Source organism: Epinephelus fuscoguttatus, linkage group LG19 (assembly GCF_011397635.1).
Source record: "Epinephelus fuscoguttatus linkage group LG19, E.fuscoguttatus.final_Chr_v1".
Classification (NCBI taxonomy): Eukaryota; Metazoa; Chordata; class Actinopteri; order Perciformes; family Serranidae; genus Epinephelus; species Epinephelus fuscoguttatus.
Genome location: NC_064770.1, coordinates 10,065,938 through 10,092,490, shown reverse-complemented (window position 1 = coordinate 10,092,490; position 26,553 = coordinate 10,065,938). Strand labels below are relative to the sequence as shown.

Below are 26,553 nucleotides of genomic sequence, written 5' to 3'. Positions count from 1 at the left end.
CCTCCACGTCCAGCTTCCTTAATATGAGGATTTGCTGATTTTCTCACAATCAGTGAAAGTAATATGTTATTTATTGATTCTTATAGTCTTAAACATGTTATTATGGGGTTTGACCAAAGTGTCATCTCCGACTGTTCCCTGCCATTTGAGTTCGTAGAGTTTATATTGTTTCCGTGCTGAGGTATGCGTGAAGGGAAACTTCCCAGCATGCACCGGGACAACAGACGCAAGGACATTAATCTTGTTTTATTTCCTTCCCTGCATTGTTACTGGTGTTATTGTATTTTACCTTTTGTTCTTTGTGTTTTCACTTCCGTTGCTGTTATGCAGTCAGTTGTAACAAGTGAATGCAGTTAGAACATGAGTAATACTGTGTGCATTCAGGGGCAGATCTATAGAAATATACATCGGGTGGCAAGAGAGTGGCATGGAGACTTTTTTTTAATTTTCATTGTTATTATTATTTGGCTTTTTGCCTTAAATGAATGGGATGGATTCAGAATAAAAGGGGGAGAGAGTGGACAACATGCACGAAAGGGCTGTGGGCTGTAATCGAACCCGTAGTTGCTGTGGCAAGCACATCGTTTTTCTACATGGGGGCATCCGCTCTACCAGGGGAGCTACTGGGCTTTATGGAGGGATGCATGGAGACTTTAAGGGGTGGTAGAAATATATAAATGCTAATTTGATCTCAATCACATGTCAATAATTGCTTGGAAGAACTGTAAAACATTGAATAGAAATACCAAAAGGTGCAATAGAAATCATTGTTTTATCTTTAAATTTTCATTTTTTCCCCCATTGAACATAAACCGGTCGCTTAAAATTTGTCCACAATAGTTCATTAAATAATGTGTGTTCATAAACTTGCTTTTTACATTCCCAAAGTGAAGACAAATCTGCCTGTGCCTTAGCTTCACAACATTTGCGTCAGGTTGTCAAGCCTTTATCAGGTCATATACGGCATGCTCATTGACTGCATATAAGATATTTGAGCATGCATGGCAAACTTTAAATAAAACTAGGGACCCTTCAGTCACGTTTGCCAGCTAGCACATACTGCAAGCACAGTGTTTAATGACTCCACTAGCCTTGCACTTTTCCGATTACTCTAATTTCTTCAAAGACCACCAGCAAGTATTACCTCATTTCGTCACTGTATGGTCTGCCGACTGCCATTATCTTCTTCATCTTTCTCTATCTTCCTCTATTGTTGTATCGCAGGTGAAGTCGCTGTGAATGCACATAAAGTCACAAACAGCTCCTGCTGGAGGAGGGGTTGGACCTACACAACCGCCACAACCTTTTATATGTATTTTTTAATTAGATTGTCCAAGACTGGGGTGGAGGATGAGATCACAAGGTATTTTTTAGGGGTTGGCAGCTGCCGCCCTGTGCCACCACGGTAGATCCGCCTCTGACACAATTGGTAATGTACCCTTCAAAGCTAGTACAGAGTAGTATGGCTCCCTCAGTAGTATACCTATGTGAATAGGTAGTCTGTTAAAAAAAAAAAAAAAAAAAAAAAAAGGTTCCAGATTTGGATCCTGGCTCTTGTTGTCCAAGTGTGGATGCACTCTTTGTGTGCGTCAAAGTTTTTTCAATGAGTACATCAACACTTGTATGGACACAGTAACGTGAAAACATAGTTCTTCCATCTGTTAATTTGACTTGAAATTATTCAAGCTGCTGTGTAATACACTGGGTTTTAGAGGGATCTCTCTCTCTCTCTCTCTCTCTCTCTCTCTCTCTCACTCACACACACACACACACACACACACACACACACACACAGACGAGGAATCCCCTGGTTAATTGACAGTCGTCAGTTCAAACCATTTTGTGATAAGAGAATGAGTGACTTATCTTTTTAATTGGTAAGCAAGGTACTGACACTGTCTACTTCTTCCTGACATGAAATAAATGATTAATCAAAAAATACTAGATAAAATAAATTATCATTAGTTTTGGATATCAAACTGGTATGAGAGTCTAATGTTAGTATGATGAAGGTTTCACAGCCTTTAATCAACGTCATGTCTTTGGACTTTGTGTAGTTGTTCAGTATATTTTCTACGTTAACTCTGCTGCTGAATTAAAGTTTTTTCAGACTTATTTATGTGATTCATTCTTGTTTATCAAGACTACACCACTGAGTATGTTTGATTTTTTATTTTTTTGCCTCAAGATGAAAAAGTATCCACACTGTACTGTATCGCTATAGGTTGATGTGCACAGTACGTACATGTTTGTGTTTTTCATTGACTGGTCTAGATGTTTACGTGTGTGTGGCCCTGCTTCTGTGTGTGTGTGTGTGTGTGTGTGTGTGTGTGTGTGTGTTCATACAAAGTGTTGCTGTGTTTTGCATCAACACAGCCTCTCTGATCCTCACACACACACACACACACACACCTAGATCCCATCTCCTCTATCGGCGCTCCGCGTCATCATTTGCCAGCGATGACAGCCGCCTCTGTTTAACCGCTGCAGATCAGCGTGTCACAGCAGCCGCCGTGTTTCTAATCATCCTCACGCAGAAAATCTCCGTCTTTGTTGGCGTTCGCTGATAGCGTCTGTGTTATCCCCGACTCTCCCACCCGGCCAATATCAGAGATTGATTGCTTTTGTCTTGTTATCGGGGTCGTTCAGGTGAGATTGACATGTGCTCGCAGGATAAGGAGGCTCTGAGGGGCTCTCAGACTGCGAGGAAGGGGGGTCTTTGGTACAGTAAAGCCTTGTGCCTTCAAACATGCATGATGACCCGCATGAAATGTTGATGACGCATAATCAGCTGCATCATCGGGGCTGTAAATGGGTCAAAGTGACGTCTCTGTGCCTCTCTTTATGTTTTGGAAGATCAACAATTGAGTAAGAAATTTTTTTGGGCCAAGGACGGAAACACATTTTGCTCAACTCTCTAAAATCTACTTCTCTGTCTCTTTGCTGAAAGCCCAACCTCAGTCTCTCACTCCACCAAACTGATGGCGAAGAGGAGAAATAAAGACTTCAGACGGGCGAATGTTTGTTGCACACTGAATTTTCTCGGCCACTCTGCCTGGCGGTTGCCGGGCGGGGTGGCTTCATGCTCTGCACACTAGCCACACATCCTAAATAATTCACACTCTACTTGAGAATTCTCCAACAGACTCACTGCCGCCATTAGACAGTCTCTGGCTGCCAGTGTTTCTTTTTCTTTTCTTTTTCAGGGGGCTTGTTTTTCACATTCTGACTTCAGCATTACAACCTCAACCACCAAAAAATGGAGGAGAAGAAGAAGACGGCGTGGTGGGGTGTGAGGGGGGAAGAAATGAAAAACGAGTAATATCTCGGGTCGATGAGAGTTCATGGACAATCCAATATATAAAAGCGAGTTTACATGCATAACACTTCAACATTAAGATTTTTCACAGAGTTCAGCATATTTTCTAGAACTCTCCCTCTACTAGTTTTTTTTTTTAATCTGAGAGGCCTCTTTGACAATGTCTTCCTCATGCAAAATGCATGAGCGCTTGTGGATCGATACAGGCCCTTTAATCTCTCTACATAGACAGCTCCCGCGCTCAGGCGTTGAACCCACACCCATGGCTGCCACCGCTGCAGCCCAGATCAGAGGCCAGAGAGAGGGAGAGAGATCACCCTGAGCCACGAGAGTCCCCGACACGGGGTTTGTGGCCCCGAGGTGGGCCTGTTGACTGCGGAAAAACTCTCCAATATCCTCTAAACAACCCCTTTTTATGTAGAGTGTGTTCCTTCTTTATGCTTCTTCCAAACATTAAAGTCCGCTTGCAAAACAGGTGCTCACCAGAGTCGAGACTTGAAGAATAGTCATCTCTGGTGCGCAGGAAGTCTTTTTTTTCTGTCTGTTTAGCCATAGAGGCCATTATTACTCATTCTTTTTCCCCCCAAATAAAAATTCCAAACACGCTGCTGATGCTGCTACCAGATACATAAAACACACGCTGGAGGAAGACATATTCACCTCTTTTGCTCAAGAAAAAGTGGAAACACCACAATGTAGAGGTACATTGCAACTAAAAGTTCTGCATTCAAATTTCCCATTTTACAGCAAAAGCACAGAATATTTGTGTATAAGTTATGAGTGGATGCAGCTGGTGATATTCTCTTTTTTTCTTATTGTCAACAACCACCATGAAACACACACTGTCCTCTTAAAACACATTAATGAACGGACAGCTATATTAGGTGGTATAAAAGGTCGGATATTCCCCAAGAAATGTGGTGGAGTAAAGATATAAAATAATGTGAAATGGAAAGTATAACTACTTCAAACTTGTGCTTACAGTATGCTTACTGTAGTTACTGCACACCACACATCCTTTCAAATATCACCAGTGTTCAAAGTGTAAAACATGGAGCTGTATTTAGGTTAAAGCCCTTTACACTCCAGGGGCGTTTTTTATTCATACGTCAATATATTTTTTCAAACTGTTGTTTTTGTCATGATTGCTTTAACCCAGTACGTGAATACTAAGTGATGTAATTATTTTTTGAAATGAGGATTTTTCCTGAGCTGTCACAGTGGCAGGTAATGGCATCCCTCGGTCATGATGTGTGGAACTTTTGTTAGATCAGTTTGTGATGTAGATTATCACCATGGACATTTGAGAGGTCACAGTTTATTAGTTGAAACCAGTTGTGTGTGTGATTACAAAGAGCCGTGACTGTCTTACAGTTGAGACTCTCCTGGTGAGGTGCCTGAGCTGAAACGTGGGGCTGCCACACAAAAAGAAAACACTTTTTTTTTTTTTTTTTTGTGAATTTTGCGCACAAAAGAAGATTGCTTTGGCTTCCTTTTATCAACACTTTTGTTTACTTAGGATGTGCCAAATGCAGGATTTAGTGTCACATTTGTCTGAGTGTCTGGCACTTTCACTGAGCTCACACTTCAGCGGCTCTTATTATCAGCCATTTTGAAGCTGTTACTCATTTTGCCAGTCATTTAGTTATTTTTGAGACGTTGTCATTTTCATGTTGAGGTACACTCTGTCTGCGTGCAGCTTTGATCATATTTTGTACAAACAGATTTAGGAAACAAAGAAGAAGCGCTGAAGGTTTCTTTAGAACCTTGGTGTTTGTAAATATTAAATGAGGGAAGAAACATTATTACATTTAACAAAAGTAGACGTCCACGAAAGGAAAACAAGGCCAAACAGAATAAAACATTATCACCGTTTCTGAGCTTTTTGAAATTTTGCTCATGTAAACTGCCGGAAAACTCTTTTGATTAAGTTGATCAGCCTGCTGCCTTTTAAAGCTTGCACACCGCAGACTGAGAGAGAAATTTGAAACAAAAAGTTAACTAATGAACAACAAGATTTTTTTTTTTTTAAAAAAAAGGAGCCCTTTGAGTGGAGACAGGAAGCGATAAGTTAAGTGGAGTATACTGGGGCCCACCTCCAGATAATGTGTTGCGTTTTAGAAATGATCCAATATGGCTGATGCATCAGCTCTGCCTCCCCATTGTCTTCCACCCTCAACAACTCCCTCCCTCCCTCCTCCACCCCCCATAATGCAATGCAGCTTTTGTTCACTCATTCTTTTAACCGTTTCTTTGGCTGCGAGTTGTCACGGCGGGACAAATTAAGGAAGCGGTAATAGGGTTATGTCAAGTAGACGGAGGTGCTGGCTCTGTGTGGATGCCTCCCTCCCTCTGTCTCCATGAAAGGTTACTGCGCTTGCCGGGTTTTGTCTCCCCCGCTGTAATGAGAAAGGCAACAGACGAGCCTCTATCAGTCCTGCAACACCTACTGACAGATAGCATTTAGAGACTGGAGAAAAAGAAGCATTAGGGAAAGAGCGAGCGAGCATCACAGGAAGTAATACAGCAACATGAGCATGACTGATCACAACGGACACGCATGACCAGAAAAAACAATCGCTCTCGCCAAGGGTGCTGTGCTTGAACATTTACCTATGTGACACCTTCACGTGTATATATGTATGTTTGTAATTTTCTTTCTCACAGATATGCGCCTCACAGAGTTTGACACTTTAACATTTTCCATTGGTACCATCGATATTATGCCCTCAACAGGGCGGCATTAAAACCAGACATCTTGTAAAATATTGAGCAGGGATCGCAGCATTTGGGTTCAGTATAATATTACATTCATGACTCCCACTCAGAGATATTACGCTCACATTTCTTCCACCTCCTTTGGGCAGAATTTCTTAAACCCTTTCTCTTCGAGCAGCCATCGTTTCGGGGCAGATGTCCGTGGAAAATCTGTAACAGTGCGAGAGTCCCCGTAGCTACGTTTTGATGGCGGTGGAATGGGAAGAATGCAGGAGGTGGCGGGGGTTGTTGTTGTGTGCTGCTGGTGATGTGGTCAGAGGGCAGGGTTGGATCTTAGGTAACAACAGCGGAGGCTGCGGGCACTTCATGCTGCACAGGAAGGTTTTATAGCCCGGCAGGTGTCTGCACAAAAAAACATCTACAGCCGGAGACACACCAAACACTAAGGGGAAAGACACTGGGACTGGGACAGAGGCACACACCCACACAAACTTTATATTTAGAGCCTCTATTTAAGTAGCACTTCTCAAAACACAGGCGCTTACCAAACAGGCTCTGTAACAAAAAAAGACACTGGTAGAAAAAAATCTCCTCCATAAAACATTCAGGCTTATGAAATGGCCTGTTGCGAGGAAGGAGAGGCGATTCAGAGGAGCTGGATCACTTTTGATCTTCAGCCTGGTGATAAACTCAAAAGGGGTTAAAAGGTTAGAGATGGAGCTGAGGGCAAGACCTTAATGAGCTCTTAAACTAACCATATATTACTGAAATCAGTTCAAAACATAGCTTTCACCCAATCAATGTATGTATGCCATGAGTGTTGGAATCTGGATCATTTTTAAAATCCTTATCAAAATTGTTACGTGTATTGCGTGCTCTTCCATTTCCTGATGGTTTAAGATAGTATGTCTGCCATTTTATTTGTATTGAATTCTAACTTCATTACATCTTACACTGTGAGCCTCTAGTGCAAATACGCTGAATTGATTAGATATGATTGATTGATGTTGAGCTACTTTTAGAGTTTCTGTTGACTGCAGATGTCAGGAGTGAAAGATTAGGGCTGGATCTATGCATCGTTTTTGTGCTCATTAATTAATCTGTTGATTTTTTTTATTTTTTTTTAGTAACTGATCAATTGTTCAATATTTAAAATGTGAAGAAGCTGTGAAAAATGCCAATAGTAAGTTACCAGGGCCGTCAAATTTCTTTTTTTTATCCAACCAACCAACCAACCAACCAACCAAACAACCAGTTCAGCAGTTATCAGTCCATTAAATGGCAGTGATCATTGGTTTTAAGAATCATAGTTATGCGTAAGAGGCAGCCTGCCACTCCTGCTGTTCGTTTCAGAAGACCATAATCAGACAATGAAATGGCCATTTACTTTACTGTTGGGCAGCAGCCTCTTGTGGCCTTAATGATCCGTTGAGTTGTTATAACCAGAGATTTGTTTTTGAGTTTGTTTTAACCGAGGTACCATAATAGTTTTTTTCAAAACCTAACCACGTAGTTTTGTAGCCTAAACCAACATTTGACATGGTAACGGCTATTTATTTACTAATAACAGCCTGTGAACCTAATAGTAGGTGTGGCAGTCCCCCTTTAACTCGACATTGAGGTTAAGAAATAGATAATAGCCATTTAATGGGCTGATAACATCAAAATCGGATACACCAACGGTCCAAAACCCCAAAATATTCAACATATGATGCTGGAACCAAAGAATGTTTGGCATTTTTGCTTGATAAAAGACTAAAACAATGAATCGATATGTTGACTGTCACTTCCAATGTGTGTACTCTCATCTGTTAGGTCAAAAATAATACAAATGCAGTAGAAGGGAAGGTGGTAAATGGTATTATCCATCTGGTGACAGGAAGTGGTGTGGTTTGTGGGAAATGTGATCTTAAGTTGAAGAAACATGAGATAACGGCTTCAATTTGAGGCTACCAATCGTCCACGATGATACCATTCATTGGTTTTTACACTAAGGTATGACTGTAAATACACCAAGAATGTTTAAAATCGAACAAATACACATTCAACATAAGTTGTCGAGGTGTTTTAGATGCTGATAGTCATACAGACACACATATATCCACACATTTCCTGACACCTCCCGGCCTGGCTGTGGTTTGTAACGCTCCATTCTGATATGATATGTGTGTGCTGGAGGCCGCTGTGGCCCCGTGCGTCTGGCAGTATTGATGTACCATTTCTCACTTGCCGCTGCTAAATATGAGAGCATGGTAGCTGCAGCGTGAACCCCTGACCCCTCTGGGAGACACACCAGCATTCACAGTTGTGGGAAATAGGTCTCTGGTTCCCCAACTGCCTGTTTAGAGTAATGGTCAAAGGTATGCCTGCTGGAAGGGAACATTACTGGGCATGACCAATCTGCTCCCAAATGGAATACACTTTATGTCACCGCACCAATCTATGTAATTGACTTCGCTTTGGGCTGCAGCCATTATGGTTAAGGTTGCCTTTTTTTTTTTTTTAGCAGAACATCAATGAATTCTGAAATGCACAAGGATGATAGATTTTGAGAATGATTGCTTTGGATGGATTTAAATTGTGGGACATTTTGGCTACGAACAACTGATATGTGTAATGTGCTCGTCAAGCAGCACATCCTGTCAGGTATCTTCACACTCAGTCCTCATGAGTCCAGAGCAATGCTGGTTTCCACTGCTGCCAGGTAGTATCCTCTCTAGCTGTTGAATCAGGGACTGATTTCAGCCCAGGAAAACAGGTGAATGCAATCAACAAGGTGGCAGAAGAGAAAAGCAACAGTACTCTGGACCCAGACGATTGGATTTGAGAACACTGGCCTGACTTATTGGTTGGTAATTTACCATAATTATAGTACTGCTTGGGTGTGCACGTGTGTGTTCTCGCACTTCTGGGTTTTTTTTTTTTTGGTTTTTTTTTAAAAACAGTGCTCAAAAGTGAAGTTATATGGCAGGATTCAGATTCAGTTTATGGTTTGGACTTGGTGTAGAGTACAGTTAAGGCTAGAATAAGGATGAGGTTTAAGTTAGAGAACCAACACATCTGAAGAAATGTACACCCAATACTTCAGAATGGACAACATCGATAAAATCCTCTATGGTACAAAAAATATCAACATGTATCATCAAATACTACATTTTGAAAAAATAGTTTATAGATAAAAAAAATCAGACAGGAATGTTTGTTTTTTGGCTAAGGCCACAAAGGATCATGTCTATGGAAAAGTCATGAGAGAGTTTAGTTAAAACTCTTCAAAGTTTTTAGTTGCGTATTCTGTGACCAACCAGGTATTCATCTACTTCTCAACAGTTTCCCATTACCTACTCTTCAGTAGAAATTATATCCTAGACGTGGCTTATAACGCAATTTTTTATGTCACATTTTGTTTACCTGTATTGGTAGACTACTGTATGTGGTGGCGGTTTGAAGCACAAGAGCAATGATGCACATGGATGATATTGATATGTAGTTGCGAGAAAACCCTCTGTTGCTACTGTTTTTTTCTTGGTAAAGGATATTTGGGGGGTAATGGAGGGTTTAGGGATGGAGGATGACTATCTAAGTATTACAGATTGTAAAGCCCCAGAGACAAACTTGTAATTATAAATACTAACAGATGTATACATATGCAAGTATAGCTCTACAAACATGCCTTTTTGACTCTCATATATTCATTTCCTGCCTGCTATTAGACTCATTTCTAACCAAGCGCTCCAACCCCGGAAGACAAAATGGGTGAATGCATGTTTGCTGGCTGACACATTAGCCTCTCCATGTACATTCAGTAGTCACACGCTTACATGCACCATGTGACATCGTCCCCAAGAGCGACTCTTGCCGTCACTGAATTTTTCATCATTGATCTGATGTGATTTCCATGCTTGGCCGTCCCTCTGCCCTGTCAGCTCTCTTTCTATCATAGCCTCTGTTGCCCTAGAGGGCTAACAGGGCGTGAGCCGTCACCCCCGTTGGTTGACTCCCACCATGCCTAGACAAAACCCTTCCCTGTCTTCCACCCACCTCCTACGACTATCGCATACACCCTGGCCTCGGCACTTTGTAGCCACGAGCAAACTAGACCTTTGATAAGAGGGTGGTAAAACGCTCGATGTATTGACGTTGACTGTCCGCAGCCATAAAGCTCCATCACCCCCCTCCTTTCCTTCCTCGTCAAAGCAGCAGAAGGAGCAGTGGCTCAGTGTGTGTATGTGTGTTTTGGGTGTAGACGTCGTGGTGTGGACAGTTGATGTATGACGGTGTGGGAGGCAGAGTCAGTACCTCTCGGTTTCTGCTCTGCCTCCTCCGGTGGAAGCTTTCGAAACGTTCTAATATCTGGCCAGAGCTCTATGAGCGATGGCCGTAGCCAACCTGCTGATCTTAGCACCCGGTGCATTAGTTTGCCATAAAGAAGCAGTGATTGTGAGACGCGGCAGGCGAAAACATATGAGGATGAATGACACCATATAAAAGCCAAGCTCTGTTTCAAAATCCATTAGAGAAGCAAGTGCCTCAGCTCCAAGCGCAGCAAAAGCCAGGGCCCTCACATCCTATCCCAGCGTCCAATTGAGGCATGGATCACAGATCACTCTTGCAGTTCCTCCCTTAACTGTCCATTTAATCAAAATTTTTAATCAATGCATTAGTACATGACAGCTTTGAGGGAAGAAAAAGCATACTTCACTCGGAGCCAGATATTGGCATCCAAAGATAGGTGGGAGATGAATGCAGCTCATTTGGTGCTGAGATTGAACAAGGGCTTTTTTCCTGGGCGTGTGTACAGGCGCACTGTCTTCTGGTTTGTATGAGTGCAGGCATGTGTAGTTTTGTGTTTTTCTTTCTCTGTGTATATGCTTCCATATGAGCTCCACCCCCCTCCCCCCCTGTGGCACTGCCTCCTAATTACTCAGATCTGCACTCAAAGTGAAGAAATAATGAACGAGAGCTTTAATTATGCCTCCAGACAAAGGATCCCTGATGCCTCCACAACACCGCTGGCACGCTGAGATGGGTGAGGGCAGGTTAAACAGGAACCCTTTCCTCTGGGTGCAGAAAGCTGGTCAGCCTTGAATACAGACCAAGCCTGCAACCTGACATGATGCCGGAGAACGCAGATATCGGCGGGGAGGAGGGAAGTCTGTAAAATGGACTCCCTGATTTAAAAAAATAAAATAAAAAAATGATGAGCTACATAGGTTTGTTATCTCTAACAGATATGACACAACCTTTAATTAGTGGGAATCCCTGAAGCTCTGGGCCTGAGATATAATCAGTGGACCTTTAGCAAGAGCACAACCCTCCCCTCTCTGAGTACCCCCGGGGCCGGCTGATCGAGGCGTCCTCGTGCCCCCTCTTCTTCAGCAGGGTTGGCTGGCACTCTGGAGATGCCAGATAATGAGGAAGGCTGTCAGAGGGGCACTTCAAGGGTGCCCCTCTAAAGGCCTCGCCGTTTCTCAACAAAATCCACCAGCACCAACACTGCTGCTTTGTTTTCTTCAGAGCGTGTCTCCAGAGGTCTTGGTTGTGTGTCCAGTGGGGTGGGTGCAGCTCCCCTTCGGACTCCACACTCTCTCCTACAACTCGACTGATCACATCAGTGGCTCAGATGGACTAATTATACTCCACACTGTTACTAATGGAGAATATGACAGGGTTCCATATTTACTTTCATACATATTAACAAAGTTTGGGTCGGTGCATAATATTGCATAATCCCCATTCTGACATTTGAGTTGCTCAGACTGTTGGTCCTCCTAATGGGGGGAGCTGTGTTCATGTGTCCTGTGTCCAAGTGCAGCGTACTCTTCCATCTTGAAGTACTTGGTTTTACTTGAATATTCCCAACTTCTGCTACTTCCTGCCTCTATTCCACTACATTTCAGAGGGAAACACTGAACTTTTTACTCCAATATATTTATCTGACAACTGTAGTTACTAATTAATTGAAATCAACTAGGTCCATAACTACAAGTGAGGACACCAAGGTCATGTTCTCAGGATTTTTAGCAAGTTTAGCGACCCAGGGGTATTTTACATTCAGGTATTAAAAAACCAACACACATTTGGGTATTTCATCGACTGATTTCATTAATTTTAGATTCAGTTTTAGAGTATATTTCAATTTCTGTACTTCTGGGAAATAAGCACATTTAAAATAATGATGGATTATGTATTTCCTCACCTGAACTTAATTCCTGGCTGTGTGAAGAGAGCATTCGACATAGACTTTGGGAAATAAAATTCACAGAAAATTTATTGAGCAGTTGATTAAAACCTTTTAAGCCTCTGAATTTTTAAAAACACGGTAAATGATAACAGAAGATAAACATGTCAGTGAAAACAGTAACATTGAGCTGATGATAATGTTTCAATATTCCAGGCAAACTGTGAGAATCTCAGATGTGCCGAGTCCAAAGGTGAGTTACTTTGCAGTTTAAAATTTTATGTACAAAATAAATGATCATTTTACAAAATGTGGTATTTATACATAAAATCCCCAACTGTGTATAACGTCAAAATTTGTAGGGACCTCAACCAACCACAACATTACAATCCTGATCACACCCTACATCATTTATACAAGAGATGCACAATATATATTTGGGCTGTTAGATTATTGGCCTGTAACGAGAAATTTATATTTTTACTTATTATTCCCAAATTATATAGCTGATAAATAGAGCTGATAAAACAAAGCCAAATTGCTTAAATTGACTTACATGGGAAAGCATGTACAACTCATATAAACACAGAGAAGAAGAAGAAGAAGAAGAAGACGAAGAAGAAATGCAGCATGCTAACTACAAAGTGGAAGAAACGCAGCATGCTAACTACAGAGCGGAAGAAACGCAGCATACTAACTACAGAGCAGCAAACGCCAGTGTGGGCATTTGTCACAGTTTTAGAGGAAGACCATACGATTGTGCAGCGCTGAAGGACTGCCCCTGTAGCCACTACCTTCCTGGTCTATTCAACCTCTGCCTGGTTAGCTCGAGTTAACACAGTAGCAGTGGCTGACATCTAATATTAAGCTGTTAAACCGTACCAGCAAACCACTGCAACACAAAAACGGCTTGACTCTGTCATTAAACCAATTATTGATTGTTGGGTAACGTTAGCCGTGTGATGCTAACAGTTAACCCTATCACTGTCTGCATGCGGCGTGTGCAATTGTCTCATGATAAACAGAGGGGAAGAGAGCGGATCAAGGAGGGGCTAAGCAAATTACTACGCTGCGAGCAGCTCAAGAATAAAACACAGTTTACCCATTTTAACTGGTAGCAAATAAGGAAAATCAAAATTTGGCAAGTCATTGATTTTGTAGCAGACCGTCAAAAATAAATAAATGCATGGGAAACAAAACCCTTCAAATTACTTGTGTGTAACATGTTGACATTTCTGATTTGACAGATCATGTCGAAGCATTTAATTTGAAATCCTAGGCCAAAAAAAAAAAGTATGTTTGAGGGATTTTTTTTTTGATGTGCTTTTTTAAAAGCAATAAATGAACATTTGGAGGGTCAGAACTGTTTTTGTTTTTTTGTTATGTTAACAATAGTGATGCCAGTTACATTTGGTTAGGTCACAGCTATAGAATAGTAAATCACCTACCTTTGCTCACTACATCATACCCGTTCTTACCCTCAGGTGTGCATAAACTGCATGTTATGAACTTCTTTTTAAAATACAAAAATTTGAAATTATCAGTTATCTGTATCGGCCATGAGAAGTAGGTTATTATCGGTTATTGGTATAGCCTGAAAAAAATTCAGATTGTGCATCCCTAATTTGTAGTTTACACTTGATACTTCAATACATTTTGCTGACAATACTCTCACTCGTATACATAACAAATGTTTTGAATGCAGCACTTTAATGGATTATTTTACACTGTGTTATTGCTCCTCTTCCTTAAGTAAAGGATCTGGGTACTTCTTCCTCCCCTGTCAGAGTGATGGGAGTTAAGGGAAATAAACAGTCATCTCTTATGAAGATTAGTGCGAGTGGACCGTATTGATCAGCGGTCATACGATAAACAGTGGAGAACAGGAATGCGCCGCCAATCGTTTGGGCCCCATTAGTCTCCGCTTGTATTGCCTTTGATTATTGCTGACTGAGCTCCCAGTGCATGTGATGGCTTTTTACTGCAAGAACTGCTGCTTTCAACCCTTTTTTTTTTTTTGAGGAGCACATTAAAATAACACTGGCTCCGAAGACAAACCACTCTATATCTTCTGTCACGCCAAAGCTGTGTCTCGTATACAAGGATGGATGTTGGTGGATGTTTCTGAGAGGAGATTAAAACCGGATTTAAAATCTTGTAATGCTTCAAATCAGCTGAATCTCAGAGTCGGGACTCAACACAAAACGCATACACACCTGCACAAATCCACACACATGCCGACTCTGTAAATCCTCGGAGGGTAAATCCTGTTCTATAACAGGCCAGCAACACAGGCTCAGGAGACAGACATGACAGAGTTGACAGTGCCAGTGATGATGATGGTGATTGTGGTAATAATGATTATGCTGATTATTACAGGGCTGCCACAGTGATGTGGTGATTGCGCTGTGAGGAAGAAACAGAGGAAGACAAAGGGCGACAGTGACAAAAATGATGATGAGGATGATAATCATTAAGATCACTTTTTTTTCTTTTGGTGATCAACTGTGAGCCGTTCGCAGCGGTTGTTGATCTTTCTTTAATTGGCAGAACAGCCGTGTGGGGAGTTAACTGAGGATATCTCTACCACGTTTGAGGGCTTTGATTTCACATGACAAAAAGAAAAGGCACCGTTGAGAACATTCCAGCAACTCCCTTTGAAGGGAGTGATCTGGCAGTGCTCATTTGAATTATTAACTGGGTGAGACAGACAGACAGAAAGAGTGGAAAAAAAAGAGAGCAAAAGAGTGAGAGACAGAAAAACACATAGAGGAAAGACAGCGAAATGGTTTCCCGTCTTTAGCAGGCAATGCCAAACCGTTGAGCCTAAACCACGTCAAATATCTGTGATGACTGATCTTTGCATCAAACAATCAGGCCAATTATGCAGAAATAAAACCTCATACAGGCAATAAAGAGCGCAGCTAATGGAGGTGAGAATTTATTTGAGTTACTGATGTTTTCGGGGGGGTTTTCAGTAGAGTTCATGAAATACAAGTATGAATGTGTAATTACGGGTCAGCTGTCCCCCTGCTGCTTGCTTGGAATTGTTTAATCTGCAGAGGGAGTGTCCCAGAGCGAGGTAATTCTCCTCTGTGGTCGTGTTGTGTCTCCCACAGCAGGACCCCATTATTACTGCCGCTGTGGCCAAAGCACCAAAGTTAGAAGGTGAGGCTTCAGGTGATGTACTTGCAGAAAGACAGGAGCACAGAAAATATTTCAGTAACCCCTAAAGTACGTGTACCCGTCCAGTCTGCATCATTTATAGTGGACAAAGGATCTGTGTTAGCGTTTACTATAGGAGCAGTTCCTTTTTTTTAATGTCAGTAGCTGCAGTTACATGGATTTTTCTTCAACCCAATTGAAATCATTATGATTAGAGATTCCAACTTAATTGTTTGCATGGATGCAAAATAAAGTGATCCCAGAGGATGTGTGTTTACATGCCCCAAAGCATCAGAAAATAACTTTATGACTTGTGCAGAGTGGTTCCACCTGCTGTGAAGTGTCTAATCTGCCAGAAATATAACAGAAGAAGTTTTTCTTTCAACTTTGTTGAGAACATTTAATTCATCTAATAAATAAAGTATGAAAGGGGAGGAAGTGATTCAGACTGTTAATAGAATTTTGAGTAAGTGATAATAAGTGTAACCCAGGTTGTTTTATGTCCAGCACTCACATAAGAACATAGTGCTAGCAGAGTGCTAAATATTGTTTTAGATTTATGAGTGGTTCTCTGTCAAAATCAGCAGAGGGAGGTGTGTAGAAACAGCTGGTAATGCATCCATCCCCTATGTGACCTAATGTTACCCCCATGTGGGAAAAACGCACAGAGAAACTTTATTAATTCCTACCAGAGAGAAACAATGGGCTTCGTTTACGTGATTATTAGGTGCTAATACTTTATTATTGAATGGATTATCAAAGGTTTATACCCCCGCTCTCATTCCAATTGAAAAATTCTTTCTATCGGCCCGGTCTCATCTGATTGAAGTAGTTGCGTGAGGCATTTTTATTCTGCTAGGGCTATTGTTCTTATTATTAGTGGAAAATTAGGGTCCATGGAAATAAACCAAGTGAAAAAAATAAGATGATTTGATGATGACTTGTCACTTCTGTATTGCTTTAAATATGGTCCACACACGTAAAAGTTGTGGATCTTCTTAGAGAAGGATGTTAACACAGGAGAAGACCAACAACATGTAGTGCAGACCTGAGCATGAAGCAAGCTTATTGGTTAACCCAATGTTTTACAGGCGGCAGATATGAAAAGAAAAAAAAAACATTAAAATACATATACCACAATACTATAAAAAACAGCAACACAAATGTTTCTGAACTAACCTCGTCCGCTTACATCCAACCTGCAGTAACACGTTTAAGCCTTGCGTTGATTTCCAACAAACTGTACAGCTGCATCAATCTCATCCATGCTTGTCGCCTTTTTTGAGGCACTTTTTCTGTTGCCATTATTCTGGCTCTGGTGCAGGCAGATAACATCCTTCTTCTTAATCCTGCCTAAAGAGCTCTGATTGTCTTAGTTGTCTTTTTTTCCAGCCGGGGAAACAGCCATCACGGCACTAGACCTTTTTTGAATGGCTGAGAATAAGCCACCCAAAAGATAGAAATCATCTTATAAGAAGTGAGTTGGACACACTCTCAATCACTCTATAGCCATCCCTTTAATTCCTGCGGGTGCTCCTTGGTGGCATGTGATAGCATCATGCTCAAGGATCTAAAGATAGTTGTATGTCAGAGAGACTGTAAAGCCTTTAGAGGCAAACTTGTGACTTCAGGCTTTGTAAATATAGATTGTCTTGACTTGATTGTATTAAGAGGAATTATAAGATCAAGACACCTTGTCGTACCCTGGCGATGGACCGTACTCCACCAATCTCTGCTGAGGCATCAAGGTTTTGATGCTTGTGTTGTTGGGTAAGCTTAAAGATAGATTTCTTGCATTTTCTCCATCTTTAAGGTAATGGAGTTTCCATAGCCAACTGGCGCCTGTGATGTAACAAATCCATCTTGTGCATTCTCTTTGTCTGCTTCTTTTAAAGCCGTATCAAACAGAATTAATCAAAAAGAACCATTTTAAAGGAAGCCCTGAGTTGTTTTGCGTGTACTGTTTAGCGTGCTCTACAGTACATGCTTGGCTGGATGCATATTAACAGCTCGGGAGATGCACGAGCAGATGAAGAAGGATGTCACAACCGGCCCTAATAACAGCCTGTTTTTGTTTTAATGCGTTTTCCCCCGGCTCTACAGATATGTCTGCTATACATGCTGTACAGTATGTGTCCTTGAGCGCATACACACACAGACACACACAGGGGGAGGAGAGGGAGGTGGTGCCGGCCACCAAGGGGGTGTGTGTTTATGTGTGTGTTTTGCGGTGTGGGGGGGCCGCAATTAAAAGGCAGCATGCAGTGTCCCACGAGGTGCTAATGCCCAGGATCAGCTGTTCTAATGTCATTCACATCCCCTCTGTTATTCAGCCAGCCCCGTTTGATGTATGAATCCATCGGGGACTTCATCAGTAACCCCCCCCCCCAACACCACCACCACCATCACCACCCCTCCCTCAATGCTACCACCACCACCACTTTTATAACCCCACCCTAACCTACCCAACCCCCTGCCGGCTCTACAACCCCTCCTCCTCCTCCTCCTCCTCCTCGCCTTGCACAGAACCTCCCCTTCTGTGTCTGAATGCTTATGTTGGCTTTTATCGCGCTCAAAGTAAACAGAGTCGCGCCAGGGATAGTGAGTGAGAGAGAGAGGGGGGGAGAGACCTAGAGAAAGAGAGAGAGAGAGAGAGAGAGAGAGAGAGAGAGAGAGCGCAATAGTGATAAAGGTGGAACATGCACATTGTCTGCGTCCCGCTCGCCTCCCTGCTACATCTTCAATAGAGGCACAAAAGCCAGCAAAAGGGAAATTTAAAAGGCAGGAGGAGGCAGAAGAAAGGAAGTGATCCGAGGAGACAGAGTGAGCAAGCGAGCCAGAGAGAGAGAGAGAGAGAGAGGGGAAGAAAGAGTAGAGCGAAAGGATCTCCCTGCTAAATGCGCAAAGCGTCCCGTCACCCCACGCTGAGCTCCATGGCCAACTCCGGCTGCCTGCTGCTCTCCGGCTCCGGGATGCTACCACACTCGCTCCAATGTCCCCCTGCCTTCCTCTACCTGCCCGAGGTAAGACTGAATGAAGCTCGCTTTCCGTCGCTCTCCTCTTTCCTCCCCTGCTCTCTCTCTCCTCCTCCTCCTCCTCTCACTCGCTCTCCGTCCGTGCCTTTTCGTTCCTCCGTGCGCTCCTCGGCGGCACGTGATAGCATCGCGCTCGCTTTTGTGTTGTTACCCTGAGTACTTTCACCCCCCTAACCCTTGACCCTCACCCTGTCTTTGTGGGAAAATAAGGAGGACAGGAGTTGAAGGGGAGGATGAGGAGGAGGGAGGAAGGGGGTCGCCTCTTTAATTTTATCCTCTCAACCATCCTGTTCTTCATCTCCTCTCGTCTTCCTTCCCCCACCCCCCCTTTTTTTATTTGAGTGAAATAAAACAGTGAATTAGCGGTTGCTGTGACGCGGGGCCACGCAGTGTTTGTGTACATCACTCGCTTCATGACTCATTGTGCTTGGAAGTGTTTTGGTCAGTTTGTTGTTCCCACAGTTCCCATCACTTCTCTGCCACAGAGATAAGGGTGCTTTACAGTTTTTCAAGTGAACGATTCGGAAGAAATTGCTTTCGCTAGACTGTTTTAAACGCACAAGGATGTCAACTTTTTCCCCTAGCTGTCTGTTTGGAATTATGAAGAAAATCCTTTATCTTGAGTGTGTACCTGAGTGCTGCCCAAATTCTGAGTGTGTCACCTAAACTGACCCCAACCTGGATCAGCTCAATATAAAAAAGAAAACCGATTCCAGGTGATTAAAGAAAACATATTTATATTTTTAAATTTCAGCCCTTACAATCCAAAAGTTAAATCTATGAGGCCTTATGGATTAATAATAATTACATGATTTTACATTGTTTGTATATCTGTATATATGTGTACTCAGCTTTTAGTTGTATGATGTGGAAACAAAAACTGTCCCTGAAATATTAAGTGAGGAATTTCAATTTCTTAGTCGTCTTATCACGACTTATCACTGTTATTTAACCCTCACGTACCTTTGATTCTTAGAATGTTTTTACCTGGTGAAAAGCTGCTCTTAAAGATAAAAGCAAATCCACAAATTTGCTCAACACACACACTGCATTCAGACTGAAATTACACAAAAACTTCTTTCATATCAAGCATTGTCTCAATTTATCCGAAGGCCACAGCGAGCTCCTCAGGCTCTCTCACACCCCTTCATTTTTCTAATGGTGATCACCACCAAGTGACAACACTCTGAATAATTATATATCTCTGCAAATTAACATTGATTTTCCCTTTTTTTTGTGTGTGTGTTTTTTTCTGTCCTCCTCCTTTGGAAATTGATTCAGTCACTGATCCCCTTGTTTTGTGAAATCTGAAGACTGCAATTTTCTGAAAGGAGGTGAAAAAAAAAATCAACAACAAGGTGACACTTAGGAGCCCGTGTGCCTGTCTATCTGCTGAATTATTCACATGTTTTAATTCAGCAAGTTGGGGATGGGAGTGCTGTTAGTGATGGGATGATGGGGGCTGGATGATGGGGTGAGGAGGGGGGGAGGGGGACCGAGCGTCCAATTCGGTTTTTACTACCAGCTGCATGAGTTGCAGTAAACAGTGTGTGTGTTACTGCGGTGATTGAGGGGAAATAACGGAGAGTGCTGCTCGTGATGGGAACATTCTCATTTTGAATCTTCCTCCCCTCTCTCTCTCCCCCACCATCATGGTAATGGCCCTCACCCCCTCCCACCCATCTGTCCAAAGCGGGCACACCCCGCTGGCCAGTCAGGGACAGGGGGGAGGCATGTGGACAACCAGGTGCCACCAAAACACACACTGTAGAGGAGCCAAGGCCACCTCCACTAACTCTTATTCTCATAGTAAAATAATAATATCGGCTTGCTGAGTTTATTGGTGAAATTTTCAGATTAATAATTTTCTGATAAAATGAAACTAAAGGGTTTTTTTCTTTTAGTACCTTCAACTTCAAATTTATAACATTTTAATAGTTTGTATTTTGATGACAACTATATTTTATATCTTACATGTTTATGTCACACTGTTTGCCTGCCTGAGCTCCTTTCCACAAGTCAAAATGTAAGCAAACTGAGTTTAGGTGGGTTTACCTTCCACTACATCCCTGTTACATCCAAATCCTCAGAATGGCCAGTAAGCCTCTTGAGTCTGTGTATGTGTGTGTGTACCTGGCCACGTGTGTGTGTGTGTGTGTGTGTGTGTGTGTGTGTGTGTGTGTGTGTGTGCGCGTTTATGTCCACACCAGGTTTCTTTAAAAGTCCAAGACAGAGCTGAAATTGAAACTTCCTGTGTGCTATTTTCATGAAACATCCCTTTTTGTTTCAAATCCCTTTAATGTCTCAGCAGCTTTTGTTCTTTTCTCTTTTTTTCCTCCTTTGCGGTAAATCCTCACCCTGCAGCGCTGTGAGGGGAAACAACCCTCTGAATCACACTGTGGCCAGCGTCCCCCCCCCCCACCATCCCTTTTCCTCCCACATCACCCATCCTTCGTAGGATGCTGCCCCCGCCTCCCCTCCTCCACCACACCACCACCACCACTCTCCTGCTTCCTCCCCTCGCCACAGTGCAGGGCTGCAGCGTCGGCTCGTGTGAGATGACAGCCAGAGAACAGAAGGGGAATAGATTGAGGTGATAGCCTCTGCCTCACAGTTTGTTTGCATTTCAAATAAGACACTGTATTAAGTTGGGCTCGGAACAGCTTTGCTTATTATGTGTGAACATGGCGCCGCATGATATCACAGGAAGACAGGAGTTTATTACATAAAAGATTAGTGAAGCATACCTTGCCTTTATTTGTGTGCAGCAGTGTTTGGGTGTGTGTTCCCAGGCAGTTTGCTTTGATGCTCTTTGTAGTCGGCTGCGGCGCATATAAATCCCGGCTAAATGTTTGTTTTCATTAACACAAGGAGAGACTCCCTGCGGTGTGGTGGGAGAACTGTGGGCTTCTGATTACAAAAAAAGTGGCGGTATCACACCGCTGCTGAAGGGCTGTCCCTCTCTTCGACAGGGGGAGAGTTTCTCCACCACATGGGGTGCCGGCTTCATCCTTCCGCAGGATGATGTCACTTTTCTCCTACCGTCAATTTGTATTGTAGTGGCTCATTTCATGAGTTATGGCGCTGGATATTGAGGGAGTTATGAATTACAGTGTGGTGAGGCTTTTACGGGATGCAATGCTCACTGCTGTAGGCCCGTATTTAAGTATAAATATATTTATGGCACAAGCCGAAGCTGACGGGGTAGCTCAGGTTTGCTCATGGTAGTTAGTAGCTGTCTTCACAGCCATAAAAACATGGCATCTCATGGATTTTCTATTTACCAGGCACTGGGTGGGCATATGGCAACGCTCGTAAATGTAACTCTATTATCTAAGACGATGCTGTTGGGTGGGAAGCAGGGTGTTACTTATGTCTAAAGAGGAAAAAGCAGCAGTTGTTATTGTCTTCATGTCACATCTCTCTCTCTGTCTTTGCCTCGGACTTATCTCGAGATCTCCCGTTTTCTAAAATTGCCTTCCTTTGATTTGTAATTGGATTTTCTATCATGGCATTCCGCTGCGCTGATGTCTATTGTTATTGTTGCATCTATTGATTTCTTTTTTGTGGCTGCTTTGGTCGGGCTGTTTTGAATTTCCCCCTTAACTGTACACGGCTTCGGTATCGTTCTAAATGGTTAGGTCACCTAGGAGAGGCGATCCTTTTATGTCGGTGGATCCTGAAAGGAATTGCCCGGGCTCTCTGGTTACAGCGGCCTCCTCCTCCTCCTCCTCCTCCTCCTCTTCCTACTCATGCTGATCTCTTTTCTACGACTGTACTGGAAGCGACTCCCTCTCTCCTCTCACACACACACACACACACACACACACACACACACACATACACTGATACATCTGGTTAAAGGCGAGGGATGCAGAGAGGAGAGGACTGGGAATACTCGTGACACACTTCCCCCTTGGTTCAGGCCTTGATCCTGCCTCCCAAAGCGCTCCTATTCACGGGGACTTTAGATATCGAAGGATTCAGGTTGGCGGTCTCGGGGGGATGGACTAATGCGAACCGCGCAGAGACGGCTCCTTCCTGGGGGATAATTATTGTAGGCCAAGCTGTACTATTGACAGCTGTAAATGGAGATGCTGTCTGTAACTGGGGAGGCCTAATAGGTTTTTGTCCCTACATGGGCTCTCGTTAGGCTGGTGTGGGTGCATTGGAGATGAGTTTGAGAAATGAGCCGCAGCCTCGTTGGGCTTCAAATGGGACTCGCCACCCCCACCACAGCACCTCCCTCCTGACCTCTCGGGAAAAGGGTTAACACACAGTAGTTGGTTCTGCTTTGATCTGCTATTGGACTTTTACTGTTCATACACTTCCATCATTTATCTCTACGATCAACTCTTAGACCAAAACAATGAGTGTATCTACTAGCAAGTATGTGTGTGTGTGTGTGTGTCAAAGATGTATCAAAGCCTGATATATCTTCTTCCTCTGTGCTCCATTGTTGTCCAAAGATGATCAAAAATACATCAAACAGCCACACTGTTGCAGTGGGTGACGTGTTTCTATATTACCATGAACACACACGCCTTAGTTTATTTTGACTCAATCCCACATACAGCGTCCTGCTGCTGTAAATACTCACTGGAGCACCCAATGTGAAATAATCTGCAGCTGAAAATAGTCCCCAACTAATGCACTTTTTCCTCCTGTTGGAGTAACAGCAAATGCTACCAGCTGTTTTAGGAAATTAGTGAGGCTTTTAAAAAATGAAACTTTGTCTTTGTGAGTTGTTTTTAAAGATTTCAATCTTTATTAGGAACTAATGGACTTAGGGCTGAGTGCCATAGACAGGGTGGAAGGGTCAGAAAGTATTTAGAGTGGACTAACACTTTTTGGATAATTGTTAACAACAAGAAAAGCCTTGTACTTAAACTACTTGCAAGTCAAACCTGGATCTCATGATTAAGGCATTTGTTACATTCGCTTTCACACGCTATCTGATTTCCCTCTGTTGTGCTGTTATAGGTAAACGCTGTATTTGAAATATTTCCATCATATCACAAAGCAGTGCCAGCTTTGTTGTTTTTCAGTCAATTTAGCCGAGCACAATTCACTCAGATTCAATCAGGCACAAATCAAAAAAACTTAAAACCCAATTTCATGGGCTCTGGAATATACCTCTCAATATGTTCTATGTTTTGGTGTGAAATCATTCAGAGTCTTTCTCTCGCCGCCGTTCAGCTGTTTTGTCCCTTAAACAGCTGATTCATAGCAGCATAACAAAGGCGGAGGGACTGATTGAAATGTTTTCTCACTTTTCTCTGCCCCGGAGGAGAATTGTAAATCACAGCTCAGTCGTTTATTTTGAAATTTCATTTGGTGTGTGAGCGAGTGCTGCCTTGTTCTTTACAGAGACTTCACAGTCGGGCTGACTTGTGGGTTGTTTTTTTTTTCTTAAGGCTACCCACCGTCTTACTCCACTAGACCTTTGTAAATGGAACAAAATTAAATTTGTTCCCTGTATAGAAGAATGGCACAAACAGTGCAATAGATTTACTCACCAACAAAGGATTTCCACTGGGGGTCTGGCTGTATTTTTAATGCGAGCGTACACATTTCAGCTTACATATGTATATTTATTTGTCTGCCTGGGAGGAATTCTTGTCATCTGTAGGTGGATGCTTGCAGGGCTTGTGCACACGCGGTGCTGTGCAGTGCATCAATAAATGTGTATTTACATTTTGCCAATAATGCTAAATATCCTCCAGTCATTAATGTTGAGCGTTAGCCTGGAGTGCTCCTGTCTATATTTTGGACCTATAGTGTCAGTGAATTAGCATGCACAGTGCTGCTGATGCTAATATACTCCACTTCTGGAAAACAAAGCTGCAGTTGCAGATGTCCTCGCCTCACAATAATCACCGACCCCCCCCCCCCCCCCCCCCCCTTTTTTTTTTAGAAGGTGGCAAATTTCTAATGAAGCTTTTAATTAACATCAGGGTCAAACTTTTACTGCTGTTCATCACACAGAAGGGAGAAAATATGACACCACAGGAGATGTGTTACCTGCTAATGTGTGGGGCTGGGACTCATGACATTTTTGGGTACTTGTGGTGTTTCGATGCCTGCATTTTAGTACTACTACTTGTTTCTGGATACCTTTCTTGTATGAAATATAAAGAAAAGACATTCTCAAACTACAAATGTTCTCTAAATGCAAGCAGCAGCAGCCTGCTGATCAAAGACTGAGTAAACAAGATTACAACACTTCATCACACTTTTGGTCAGAGTTTCTGAAGCTGGACATCCTTACTAATCTGTTACATGGTGCATTACTTCACAAAGGTTCAGGTAAAGGCCGCTGCTTGCAGAGGGCTGTTGACACTCACTGCTGTCAAATCTGCATTGCAGTGGCCTTATTTCCCACCCAGGCCATTTAATACAGCTATGTCCGCTTGCTTTTGAAATCTCTGCTACTTGGTTCGCATGAGCGCTCCTTCAGGCCAAACGGAGACCGTGAGCGAGTAGAGGGACTGGCGAGAGAGAGGGGAGGACAAGACACACGACACAACACCTCCCTGTCTTTACACTGCGGGTGCTCTCACTACATCACACACACTTATACACACACGCGCACACGCATACAGTTACAGGAGGATAAAGGCAGGAGGATAACCTCGCAGTAGAAAGCGTTTGTAGCCTCTTTTTTTTTTCCCTGAGAATATAATCTGTCCTGAGGTTTTCTATTTCTGCAAATGGCACGCTAAAATGCTTAAGCAGCCAGACCAGCTTGAGTCCAATTATTTCTTTACTGCAGTATCTTAGCCAGCTGTGATTAGTATGTTTATAATGTAGTGTCACTCTCATACTGTCCTTCAAGCATTCTCCTCTCGGCGGGAACCTCTCAAATGAGACGTATTACCCTGTGTGCTGAGTTAACAGAGTGGCCGTACAAGTGAAAGCAAAAAAAAAAGAAGAAGAAGAAGCTATCACAAGCCATTAAAAGCACTGCACCTTTTTATCACCAGCGGCTTAATGGCAGTGGTGAACAGCAAAGCATTATTACCGCTTCTCCTTGTGCTCCTGCAAGCTCAACTCCACTGCCAGAAGTCACACTGCTGCTGCTGCTGCTGCTGCTGCTGCTGCTACTGCTGCTGACAAATAGATCTCCGGGCAAACACTGAAATTTTGTTTTTCAAAAGGTCATTATCTGTCTTCATCGGAGCAGCAGGCGTGTTGCATGGGAACCAAGTTTGAGGGAATTATTTCTCCTATCAAACAGGCCGAAGAAGTTCCCTTTCCGCTTGTTTTTTAATCTCATTATTTAATTTTTAAAGGATGCAACTGTACGATGTGTTTGACTACTAAGAGGCACCCTGGGTCACCCACTAAAGAAGATCAATATTTGAACTATGCTGTTGTGGGTCAGCATGTACGGGCGTATAAAATTAAATGGGGCTTGAAATTGATTTCAAGTTCTCCTTGAAAAAGTCTACAGGTATTCTGAAATGAAACCAAGAGGAGTAGTGCCGCAGAGAGGAGATGACCTCCACCCAGGCAGATTCATAATTGTTTTTGTTTCTCCAAATTAAATGAGCCTTTTTATTATTATTATTTTTTCTATATTGCAGAGCTGGGGGTCCGAAATTGCCAGTTATGGCACGTTCGTTTTTAGAGACCTAAAGTAATATAAAGTAATGGCCATGATTCCCAGCACATCTCACTGGCTACTCCCTTTAACACTATGAAACAAATGATTATGGGGTGGGCTTCAAAATAAAAAATGGGGCCTTCGTTTTTAGTTAATCTCAGCTCTGTGTTGCATGAACAGCAGGAGTGGGAAAAAAAAATAGCAAAAGCTCAGACTTTGTTTCTCCCTATTTCCTTGCGGGCAACCAAACAGGTATCCCACTGATTACTCTGCTTCTCTTTGGGTAATCTGTAAGAAAGGGGAGAAGCTCATGTAATTTAGCCCAAATCAGAGCCCTCCTCCTCCTCCTCTTCCTCCTCCTCACTTTTCCTCTCCTCAGATGGAGAGTCTAAATATCACTGCTTTTTCTCGCAGCACTTTGTTAGTGGAGCACGCCTCTGTGTTTTTCTAAAATCATCTATCAAGGTGAGATCTGTGGGAAAGAGCAGCGCCTCGGGCTTCCTCTCCGTGTGCTTATGAGGTTTTATTA

The 26,553-nt window shown here is 42.7% G+C and overlaps 1 protein-coding gene across 15 annotated transcripts in view; it reads left to right on the top strand.

The window, feature by feature from the left end:
- LOC125879676 (RNA binding protein fox-1 homolog 3-like) overlaps window positions 1-26,553 on the top strand; it is a 574,563-nt gene that overhangs the window by 457,253 nt on the left and 90,757 nt on the right. The window contains exon 1 of one of the 15 annotated variants that reach the window (XM_049561667.1): window positions 17,971-18,403. The exons of 13 other annotated variants lie outside the window; for them this stretch is intronic. In XM_049561667.1, coding sequence (XP_049417624.1) covers window positions 18,278-18,403 — 126 coding nt within the window. In that variant the 5' untranslated portion in view covers window positions 17,971-18,277. Of the gene's footprint in view, window positions 1-17,970; window positions 18,404-26,553 lie in introns of those variants that run through there. One more of the 15 variants, XM_049561669.1, reaches the window with a different exon arrangement.